A 12084-nucleotide genomic window follows, 5' to 3' on the forward strand; every position below is an offset into this window, starting at 1 on the left:
AGTAATGTGACTCTTTTAAGATTTTAACATATAAATTATATATATATATATATCAATATTCATATATTAATAGCATATTTTTTTGTAATTTATTATAAATGCATTTTCAAGAGTTCTCACTTCGCTGATGATTGATTATAAAGCTTGTTTGGCATGCTGTCCCAGGAGAGAGCCTTGAGCTCAAAAGATCCTCGAGCCTGGGGCTCCCTCCCGTTGCAATGCGAGAGGGGAGTTTGAGCTCAGGTAGAACTCGAGAACTCCCCTGCTGTAGTAGCTAATGAACAGATAGTGATTGCTCTTAAGAGATAACTACTTGTTAAGTGCATGTCTATGCTGCTGATTTGGATTAGTCAGTTAACTTAAGTTGCATGTTTTTGGATGGTGGGAGGAAATCGGGGAACCCAGGGGAAACCCACGCGAGCACGGGGAGAATGTGTAAACTCTGCACAGAAACGTCTGCTGGTTTTGTTAATGACCAAAACCAAAGACTTTCTTGCTGTGAGGTGACAGTGCTAACCACTGGGCCAGCGTGCCACCCATCTGGAAAAGGAGGAGGAGTTGGAGTGGAGGGGGAAGATGTCTGTGGTTTGAAACCTAGGGCACTTATAGTGGCTTAGGAATCGTCTGATTGGTATATCATAAGCTGGATAATGCAGGACCAGCCGCAAGCAATCATAAGCACGTGATCCTCTCGAAATTAGTTTATAAATAAACTTCACTTAAATTACAAGTCGGTGATTGGAGCTTATAATTGTAATGTAATGTAATGTGTATTTATATAGCACATTTATTGTGTATGGCCAAACACCCAAAGCGCTTCACAATCATGAGGGGGGTCTCTCCACATCACCACCAGTGTGCAGCATCCACTTGGATGATGCGACGGCAGCCACAGGACAACGGCGCCAGTGCGCTCACCACACACCAGCTATTGGTGGAGTGGAGAGACAGTGATAGAGCCAATTCGGTGGAAGGGGATGATTGGGAGGCCATGATCGTAAGAGCCGATAGAGGGACTTTGGCCAGGACACCGGGGTTACACCCCTGCTCTTTCACGAGTAGTGCCAGGGGATTTTTAATGACCACAGAGAGTCAGGACCTCGGTTTAACGTCTCATCCGAAAGACGGCACTCACTGACAGTGTAGTGTCTCCTTCACTTTTACTAGGGCATTAGGACTCACACAGACCACAGGTTAAGCACCCCCTGCTGGCCTCACCTACACCACTTCCAACAGCAACCTAGTGTTCCCTGGTGGTCTCCCATCCAGGTACTGACCAGGCTCAGCCCTGCTTAGCTTTAGTGAGTAACCGGTCTTGGGCTGCAGGGTGATATGGCTATAATTAAAATGTTGTTACAAAAACATCTGGGGCCTCATGTACGAAGACTTGCGTGGAAATCATACTAAAACATTGCGTACGCACAAAGGTGTAAATGTGCGTACGCAGAAAAAAATTCAGATGTATGAAACACTGCGTACGCCGAATCTCACGCATATTCTTTTGTACATCCGAATGAACGTAAAACTGAGCGCAACATTCACAAGCACAAAACCCCTCCCTGCCTCCTCCCCCGTATGAATATGCTAATGACTATGCTAATGGCAAAACCCAACGAAAAAGCAATGGCAAAATCAAGCAAAAAGAGAAACTTTGAACAGAATGTGAATTGGAAGTGCTGCTTTCAGAGGTAGACCGGAGAAAATCGGTGTTATTTACAAGTTTGTTCTCCGGAATTAACAACAAAAGAAAAAAATAGAGTGGGAGAGTTTAGCTGATGCGGTTAACACAGTTGGGTCTGAACATCGCACTGAGTGCATTAAAAAAGAAATAGTGTGATTTATATCTGTAAAATGTTGCGGTACTCTTAGCAGTCTCAGTGGCGCACCTCGTAAGACGCATGTGATCATGTAATGACACGATCGAGCATAAACTCGGCTCGAATCCAGCGTCTGATGAACTCTTTCTTCTTTTTTTCCCCGCTACATATCAGATTTCGCTATTTGCTATTTATCACGAGAAAGACAAGTAGGAATCATTAATAAGTCTGTGCATCATATTTTATTTGCACATTTATTGAATGGAAATGTTTTTGATTCACGCATGCAAATTCATCTTCAGATAGTGTCTTTATAGCAATGTGCGTGCGGTAGATTGCTCAGATTACATTGGGAAAACAGGCGACTGCTGCAAATTGCGCTTTAATGTTTGGCTGGTCAACTGTATGGTATGGAAACCTTATATACCTGCTAGATGAACCCGTCTCATACAGCTGCCATTGCAAGGCTCAGACACTTTGTAGAGAGCAATTTAACACAACTGCCTCTAGGAGTCGCCAATGGAAATAAAACAGACACGCACAAAAAATGTGCGTACGCCAGCCAGAAAGCTGCCAGGAAGCTGCGCACATTCCCACGTTCAGTTCATTGTTAGTAAATCCAAACGTGAGCGATTCTGAGCGTGAAACCTGGCGTACGCAAACTTTTTGTGCGTACGCAGCGTTGATACATGAGGCCCCTGATCTGTTTCATTAGACATGCGTTAACCCATCTAACCCAACATATGGGTTATTTTTACGATAGATTTGTATGCTTTTGGAAGCTTCAATATAAAAGTCACTACACAACACCATAATACAGCATGGAAGAGCCAAGATACCATAAATACCATACTACTATATAAATAATATACACACTACCTGTCAAAAGTCTTGTCGTGGATCCCAGAAGTAAGATCAAGGAATAATAACTTGACTTCTAGTTGATCACTTGGAAAAGTGGCAGAAGGTGGATTTTTCTGCTGAATCATCTGTTGATCTGCATCCCAATCATCACAAATACTGCAGAAGACCTACTGGAAGGCTCATGGACCCAAGATTTTCAGAGAAATCAGTCAAGTTTGGTGAAGGAGAAATCATGGTTTGGGGTTACATTCAGTATGGGGGCGTGTGAGAGATCTGCAGAGTGGATGATCAACATCAACAGCCTGAGGTATCAAGACTTTTGTGCTGCCCATTACATTACAAACCACAGGAGAGGGCAAATTCTCCAGCAGGATAGCGCTCATCTCATACTTCAGCCTCTACATCAAAGCTCCTGAAAGCAAAGAAAGTCAGGATTGGCCAGCCCAGTCACCAGATATGAACAGTATTGAGCATGTCTGGGGTAAGATGCAGGAGGAGGCATTGAAGATGAATCCAAAGAATCTTGATGAACTCTGGAAGTCCTGCAAGAACGCTTTCTTTGAAAGTGTTTTTCAATTATGGCCACAGAGTTAAATAACTTCCCATTAAGGGACTTTGGCAAAAGTATTTGATTTTGAACCACTGATTTATATAGAGAATTCTTGCACCTTTGGTTGACTAAAATATGCTTGGTGTGTGTTGGCGCAGGTGACTCTGATGCTGTTGGACCAGAGTAACCGAGAGCACATCATTGACGCCTTTCGTCCTGACATCACGTCCTCCTCGTTTCAGCGGCCTGTCAGCGAGATGAACATCGCCAGCGGCTGCCCACTCTTCTGCCCCCTCGCCAAGCTGGAGGGCAAGAACTCCTATATCCGGGACGACACCATCTTCATCAAAGCCATCGTGGACCTGACCGGCCTCTAGCTGTGTGTGTGTAGGTGTGTGTGTGTGTGTGTGTGTGTATGTGTGTTTGGACTAGAGTGAACCCGAGCGGCTCACACACAGTGTTGGGTTTAGTTACTTTTGAAAGTAATGCATTACAATATTGAGTAAAGTTGCTCAGTTACTTTTTATGGAAAGTAATGTTTTATGTTACATCTGAGTTACTTTTGAAAGTAATGCGTTACATTACTTCTGAGTTACTTTAGAAAACAATGTATTACGTTACTTTTGAGTTACTTTTGAAAGAGAACTTCTGAGAACTTCCTGAGCCCAGAGAGTTTAAGCTTGTGCACGTGAAGGGGAGTCAGATTTGTCCTGGGAGTCAGATTTTGATACATCTCGCATTACATTTTTAATAAAGAAACTAAAGTATTATTATTAATCATTTTTGAAGTGATGCATTACTTTAGTCGTTAATTTGTAAAGTAATATAATTGCATAACTTGCAGTACTAGTAAAGCGTTGCTCACACACACTGTAAAAGATGCAATATTGAGTTAAGTTGCTCAGTTACTTTTTATGGAAAGTAATGCGTTACGTTACCTCTGAGTTACTTAAGAAAATAATGCATTATATTACTTCTGAGGTACTTTTGAAAGTAATGCGTTACGTTACTTCTAAGTTACTTTTGAAAGTTACTTCTGAGTTACATTTTCAGTTACTTTTAAAAGTAATGTGTTACGTTACTTCTGAATTACTTTTGAAAGTAATGCATTACGTTACGTCAGAGTTACTTTTGAAAGTAATGCATTACGTTACTTCTGAATTACTTTTGAAAGTAACGTGTTCCGTTACTTCTGAGTTACTTTTAAAAGTAATAGTTTAAGTTACTTCTGAGTTACTTTTGAAAGTAATGCTTTTTGTTACATCTAAGTTACTTTTGAAAGTAATGTGTTCCGTTACTTCTGAGTTACTTTTGAAACTAATACTTTCCGTTACTTCTGAGTTGCTTTTGAAAGTAATGCTTTACGTTACTTCTGAATTACTTTTAAAGTAATGTGTTCCGTTACTTCTGAATTACTTTTGAAAGTAATGCTTTACGTTACTTCAGAAGTATTGCATGATGTTACATTACTTCTGAGTTACTTTAAAAAATAATGTATTACTTCTGAGTTACTTTCGAAAGTAATGAGTTGCGTTATGTTACTTCTGAGTTGCTTTTAAAAGTAATTTGCTGCGTTACGTTACTTCTGAGTTACTTTTGAGTTACTATTGAAAGCAACGTTAATAACGTTAACTTCTGAGAACTTCCTGAGCCCAGAGAGTTTAAGCGCGCGCACATGAAGGGGAGTCAGATTTGTCTGGGGAATCAGATTTTAAAACAACTTGCATTAAAATTTTTAAAAAGTAACCAAAATATTTTTTTTTTAAAGTAATGCATTACTTTAGTCGTCACTAAGAAAAGTTATATGATTACGTAACTTGCAGTTCTTTAAAGCGTTGCTCACACACACTGTAAAAGAGGCAGGGTTCCACACAATACATTCATGTTGGCCCAACTCAAATTTAGTTAACTTAACAAATTTAAGTCAATTAAACCTAAAAACAATTAAGTTATCCCCCCCCCAAAAAAATCTCAATTTTTATTTTTTTTTAAATGTGGACTGGAGCTGATGTGAAGTCTGATCCAGTTACACATTGAGCTTCACAACTTCACTAAGTTTAGGAGGTTTTCCTCTTGGTGAAGGGCATTACACTGCAAAAAGGGATTTTGATTTAAGAATGTTTAGATTGTTGTACTGGAAAACAAGACAAAATCTCTTCATCTTTTGCAGTGTAAACCACCATGAGTAATACACTATTGGTAGCTGAATACCTCATTATTCAAATTAGACTGCATATTTAATGAACACGCTGATTAGCATTTTATAAATTGCATGTTGAAGGCGTTTTAACACACTCCTGTTTTTTGCAGGTCAAAGGTTTTTAAGTGGTCATACAGTAAGTACAGTGAAGGTTATGATCATGGATTTTTCCTTTTATTGGTGTTTGGACACATCTGTGGAAGATAGTTTGAAGTTTAAGGTGAAAATCGTACTAATCTTACCGTAGGTGTGTGTTTGTGTGTGTGTGTGTGTGTGTGTGTGAGAAATCAATGGTCCTGGGCAGGAGTCCTGTGCACATGAATATTCAACTTATTACACTGCATTTTGTATATTTATAAGAAAGAGTCTTGTTCTTACTTTGTAAATAGGAATATTTATACAGTTTTCATGGTTCATCAGAACTTGAGTTTGTAGTGCTTGACGGCTTCACGCTGCAGAAAAATAATTTACTCCAGTGTTTTTGCTTTGTCTTCAGTGTAAACAAATCAAAATATTCTTAAATTAGGAGATATTTATTTTAAATGCTAATAAATAAATGTTTAAAATAATATATGGCCACTTTATTAGGTACACATTACTAGTGCCGGGTCGGGACCCCTTTTGCCTTCAGAACTTAATCCTTCATGGCATAGATTCAACAAGGTACTGGAAATATTCCTCAGAGATTTTGCTCCATATTGACATGATAGCATCATGCAGTTGCTGCAGATTTGTCGGCTGCACATCTATGATGTAAATCTTCCATTCCACCACATCTCAAAGGTGCTCTATTGGATTAAGATTGGTGACTGTGGAGGCCATTTGAGTACAGTGAACTCATTGCCATGTTTAAGAAACCAGTTTGAGATGATTCACGCTTTATGGCATGGTGCGTTATCCTACTGGAAGTAGCCATCAGAACATGGGTACACTGTGGTAATAAAGGGATGGATATGGTTCAATATTCAGGTTGTGGCGTTGACATGATGCTCAATTGACACTAATGGGCCCAAAGTGTGCCAAGAAAATATCCCCCACACCATTATATCACCACAACCAGCCTGAACTGATGATATAAGGCAGGATGGATCCATGCTTTTATTATTTGCTGATGCTAAATTCTGACCCGACCATCCAAATGTCGCAGCAGAAATCAAGACTCTTCAGACCAGTCAACGTTTATCCAATCTTCTATTGTCTAATTCTGGTGAGCCTGTGTGAGTTGTGGCCACTAGAGATGGTTTGCGCAGAAAATCCCAGTAGGTCAGCAGTTTCTGAAATACTCTGACCCGCCCGATTTTAGCACCAACAACCACGCCACGTTCAAAGTTACTTAAATCACCTTTCTTGCCCATTCTGATGCTCTGTTTGAACTGCAGCAGATCGTCTTTAATGCCTAAATGCATTAAGTTGCTGCCATGAGGCTTATTAGAAATTTACATTAACAAGTAGTTGGACAGGTGTACCTAATAAAGTGGCCGGTGAGTGTGTGTGTGTGTGTGTGTGTGTGTGTGTGTATATATATATACACACACACACACACACACACATACACACACATATATATATATGTATATATATATGCATATATATATGTATATATATATATATATATATATATATATATATATATATATATATATATATATATATATATATAAAAATGGTTTATTTAACGTTTTTTCAGTAATTTTACAAAAACAAAACAATGACTAAAGTATGTTATTCAGTTTTGTTGAATAACCATAAAATCATAAACTGTTTTTTTCAGAAAACAAGACTAAAGTAATCAGCTATACTTACCAGTAACAAAACCAAAATTGTGTGAATTAAGTCACATTTTTTCTGAGCAATTGTTATTTCTTTTGTTATTTTGTCTTGTTTAAGCAAAAAATTGTAATTACCATTCTTAAAATCAAAAGTAATCTTGATTCAAAATCCAGAAAACTGCAAAACAAGCCAAAAACACTGAAGAAAACGCTTATTTTACTGCAGCGCGTGAAGTGTGAGTTTGTATTTTATTCCTTCTGAATTGTTCTTACTGCCAGGCGACGTTCGCTGCAGTATTTTGTAGGCTAAATGGAGATGTTTACACAGGACCAAGCGCTTGAATCTTTTTGCTACACACTCGCCTTTTATATTTGGCATTCAAACATAACATAATCCACTGATTTTAAACCAGTTATGACAACTATTGAAACTTCTCTGTGCATGGGAGGCCTCAATCTGCAAATGCACATGATAATATTCACGAAAATCTTTAAAAAACACACACTTTTCTCATCCAGTGAGTGACGACACCACTGCAGACACACTTAGAGATGAATCCAGGATATATAAAACATAGCCGTTATTATATTATATGATACACTGCTTCTATTCTTGCAAATAAAAGCAGATATCTTACTATCTATAAATATACACACACATATAAATATTCATATTATATAAGTATCTTTATATCTAACCATACAACTCTCATACAAAGTGAGGGATCTTTATACAGTAAATGTATATACAGTTTACATCTATTTTATTATATTTAATGCATATTATTTATATAGCCGTACATGTGCAGTCATGGTGGTTTAAAACTAATTTGAACCTTTATCTTAGTAAACTGTCCGAAATACAGATTAATTTGTACATGCGATGCCTTGTGATGACCTGATATGATCTTCAGATATCAGAAATAGCCGATGATGATCTATATTCTGCAATACCGATGAAGCTCCACTTTTAGGGCATTTATTTGAAGAGACTCTCCACTTTTTTTTTTGTAAATAGACTCATTTGATATTTTATCGCTAGGAGTTAAACAGCTGAGTTTTATCATTTGTGAATGCATTCAGCCGATCTCCAGGTCTAGCAGGAACACTTTTAGCTTAGCATAGCATAAATCACTGAATCGGATTAGAACATTAGCATCTCATTCAAAAATGACCAAAGAGTTTTGATAATCTTCTTATATACAGCTTGACTCTACTTTAGTTGTACTGTGTACTAGGACTGATAGAAAATGAACATTTTTGTTATGCCAACTATCGATATTAGCCGATATGGCTATTAGCTATCATTTGATATTAGCCGATATGGCTAACTATGCTCTTATTCGGGTGAAGTAATCAAGAAACTTGATCATCAGATGAAATGATAATTAAAGTGGAAGAACTACAATGTCAATTTGTATGCAAAAACCTGAAAGTTAGTTAGCATTTTAGCACTTCCAGTTCTGTCATCTCAGAGTCAATGGGTTTTTAAAAGGGTGTTGTGGTTGAATTGGTTAAATAAGGTATGTGATAAACTCAAACGTTCATGCTTTGTTCTACAGCATAACACACACCACTTACACCCTCTTGTGATTGTTTTTTAAAGCTGTGAGATTTAATAAAAAATACGGTTGCTAACAAGTTGCTAAATGGGACAAAAGGTGTTTTCAGAGACATTAAACAACATTGGGCCGATTAGGAACCTTTTTTGTTGCATACTATATAGTGATATAGTGATATTAAACGACTATCTGCAATGCTTGATTATTATTGGTCAGCCGCGACTTTCCAATGCATGTTATTTTCAGATAACAGCCACTGAAACTAATAACACAGGCTCATCCAGGTACTTAAAACCATCTTGATTGTCAATGAATGTGTTCACACCCATATGTATATTAATGTTTTTGACTCTTCAGCGCCATCTTGTGACTGAAACATACGTTGGTTAGCATATGCTCCATTCAGCCGTTTTTGTGAGATATATCCAGCTGCAGAACACACACAATCTAGGAAACACGATTTAGGCAAACCATATATGGTAACTAACTAACTCTTTAGCATTATCGCCACCTACTGAATTTCACAAGTATAGTTTCCCATTTCGGTCATTATTATTATTATTATTATATCGTAACGATCATTTTAACATCTCTGAAGTTTCTAAACTCAAAGTATGTAAATAAAAATAATTGGTTAAAGACACTTATGACTTTATTTATGTGTCCACATACACAAAGAAAACATAACAGACCGTCTAATTGTTGGATTAAGTGTAATAAACTAATTCAGGATCTTAATATTATCATACTTGGTTAAAATCACTTTGTTGTAAAATATAAAAAGCAAACAATAATATGTCACAATAAAATTAATTAGCCTACTAGTTAATCATTTAAACAATATATATGGTTTAAACTGATTATCTTAACTGATTATCTAATTAATTATGTTTATATATAAACCACTATCTATTACTAAACTGTCACAGCTGTTAGTTATATATATATATATATATATATATATATATATATATATATATATATATATATATATATATATATATATATATATATATATATATATATATATACATATTATTTTTATTATTAATAGTTAATTTGTTCCTATTGCTAATTTTTGGTTTAAAAACAATTTATTGCTAACTATAAATTACTACAGTATTAAATGTGGGAAAATTATTTAAAAGGTTATTAGAAAGTGAGGCAAATAAACACTATTAAATCGCTTGAGTAAAATAGTAATATAGTGTTACACATTTGTTACTAGATTTTTATTACATACAATGCATTATTGCCAATTTTGACTTGCTAATATTTGCTTCATTATAAATGAATCCATTATATAAATTAAACCTGTCCAATTTAGATCGTTCAGCAAGGCCAGCAAACGGGTATCTGCCATATTATTGTCAGATAATAATGACTGATCAGCTATAATGACTGATTAAAAACTGTTCAGTTTATTGAATGGCGATCGGAAACAATGCTCCCCGTTCGGCCGTCTCGATCGCAATATTTGCGAAATAAAGTAAAGTAAACACTATTGTTTATTGTGTACAATATTTATTAATCATATTTATCAAAATATATTGACGATGTTCGAAAGACATTAATAACATTAACATCAGTCGTATCCATATATGGTTTGCTTAGATTGTGTGTGCCAGATTGTGTGTGCCTAAAACGTGTGTGGTTCTGCTGGCCTGCAGCTGTATATTATTGGTTTTTGTGTCTTTCAGCTTTGCGTTTAATCAAAGATTTAACAAGCTATTACAGCTCAGACCAATGTTTTGTGTCTAATTTAACTTTTTTGGCAAGTAGTCATGTAATAAATGGTATAAAGTACGTTCAGGCGGTTGTTATCGCAGAATAGAGAGCCCTTCAGTGCTTCGCTTGCATTGAGTTTCCAATAAGCCTGTGTAGCATTATGTTGTGATAATAACTGACTGAATGCTTTATCCTTACATATTACAGCATGGATTGGTCTACAAAAGTGACATCATAGTTCCTACACTCTATTACAAAGTGCCTATAAATCGGATAATTGATGATAATATTACCAACCTAGCTGGGGACTATTTTCAGGGGCTGCATATGTGTCTGCTGGAGTCATGGTATGACAGCAAAGTTTATCGATAATTATTATACCAGAATGGCAGTATAGTTCCTATCCATACCAGCTTTATTTTAATTTTTATTTACATATGCAGCACTTTTTGACAGTTTGGCGCCATTGTGTGACTGAAAAATAGATAGATTAGTATATGCTCCATTCAGCCGTTTTTGTTTCTTTCAGCTTTGCGTTTAATGAAAGATTAACAAACTTTTACAGCTCAGACCAATGTTGTGTGTCTTAGGGTGCTTTCACACCTACACTTTTGTTTCGGAACGTATCTCGTTTGCCCAGTTAGCGCGGTTCGTTTGGCATATGTGAACAGGGCAATCGCACTCTCTGTTCCGCGCCAAAGTAATCGCTCCGAGATCGCTTGAATGAGGTGGTCTCGGCTCGACTGAAACGAACCCTGGAGCGGTTCGATTGCAGTGAGAAAGCGATCCGATCCGATCGCGGTTATATCACAGTGTTTTATGGATATATGTAATAGGCTTACGGCTATATGAAGAGAGAATTATGAGTAGGGCGGGAAGTTTGGCGAGTCTCCAGATGCCCGCAAACGAGTGATGATCTCCCGGTAATCTCGCGACTCCCTCCCGGTCCTCAAATAGGCATCATCGCGCACCCTTCTCACCCCTCCCCACCGCATCTCTCCTCTGACACATCATGCGCGCACCCTATCAATCACCATCAAACCACCCCCCTTCCTGACACCTTAGCGGGACGCTGCAAAATAAACCCTGACACTCTGACCAATGTGAGGAGAGTTTACTCGCACGTGACTTGTTTTAGCTCTTTGTTCCGATTAGAAACTTTGCAGTGTAAAAGCGAACCGCTCCAAGAGCAAAGAGCAACAATGTAACATTTGTAATCTCTGTTTCGGAACAACTGAATCGATTCACAGGTGTGAAAGCACCCTGTCTAACTTAACATTTCTGGCAAGTAGTTGAGTAATAAATTGTATAAACTACATTCAGGCGGTTGTTATCGCAGAATAGAGAGCCCTTCAGTGCTTCTCTTGGCACTGAGTTTCTGATAAGCTTGTCTGGTATTATTATGTGATAATAACTTATTGAATGCTTTATCCATACATAATAGAGCATGGATTGAAATTAATCTGCAGGGTAAATCCTTATCACGGATTATGTTTTAAAAAATACTCCCCAAATTATCAGGAGCAGCCAACATTGTGTAGTTTGTTTATAGGCTAAAGTTAGCTTTTAAGTGCTTGAACCTATATTTAGGACT

The 12084-nt window shown here is 37.2% G+C and overlaps 1 protein-coding gene across 3 annotated transcripts in view; it reads left to right on the top strand.

The window, feature by feature from the left end:
• LOC100005446 (TNF receptor-associated factor 2-like) overlaps positions 1 to 5993 on the top strand; it is a 20123-nt gene extending 14130 nt beyond the window's left edge. For 2 of the 3 annotated variants that reach the window (NM_001442715.1, NM_001442716.1), the window contains 1 exon segment: positions 3390 to 5993. In NM_001442715.1, coding sequence (NP_001429644.1) covers positions 3390 to 3608 — 219 coding nt within the window. In that variant the 3' untranslated portion in view covers positions 3609 to 5993. 3 annotated transcript variants of the gene reach the window in all.
• Positions 5994 to 12084: the final 6091 nt, after the last annotated feature.

This window comes from Danio rerio, chromosome 5, assembly GCF_052040795.2.
Source record: "Danio rerio strain M-AB ecotype USA chromosome 5, GRCz13ab, whole genome shotgun sequence".
Classification (NCBI taxonomy): domain Eukaryota; kingdom Metazoa; phylum Chordata; class Actinopteri; order Cypriniformes; family Danionidae; genus Danio; species Danio rerio.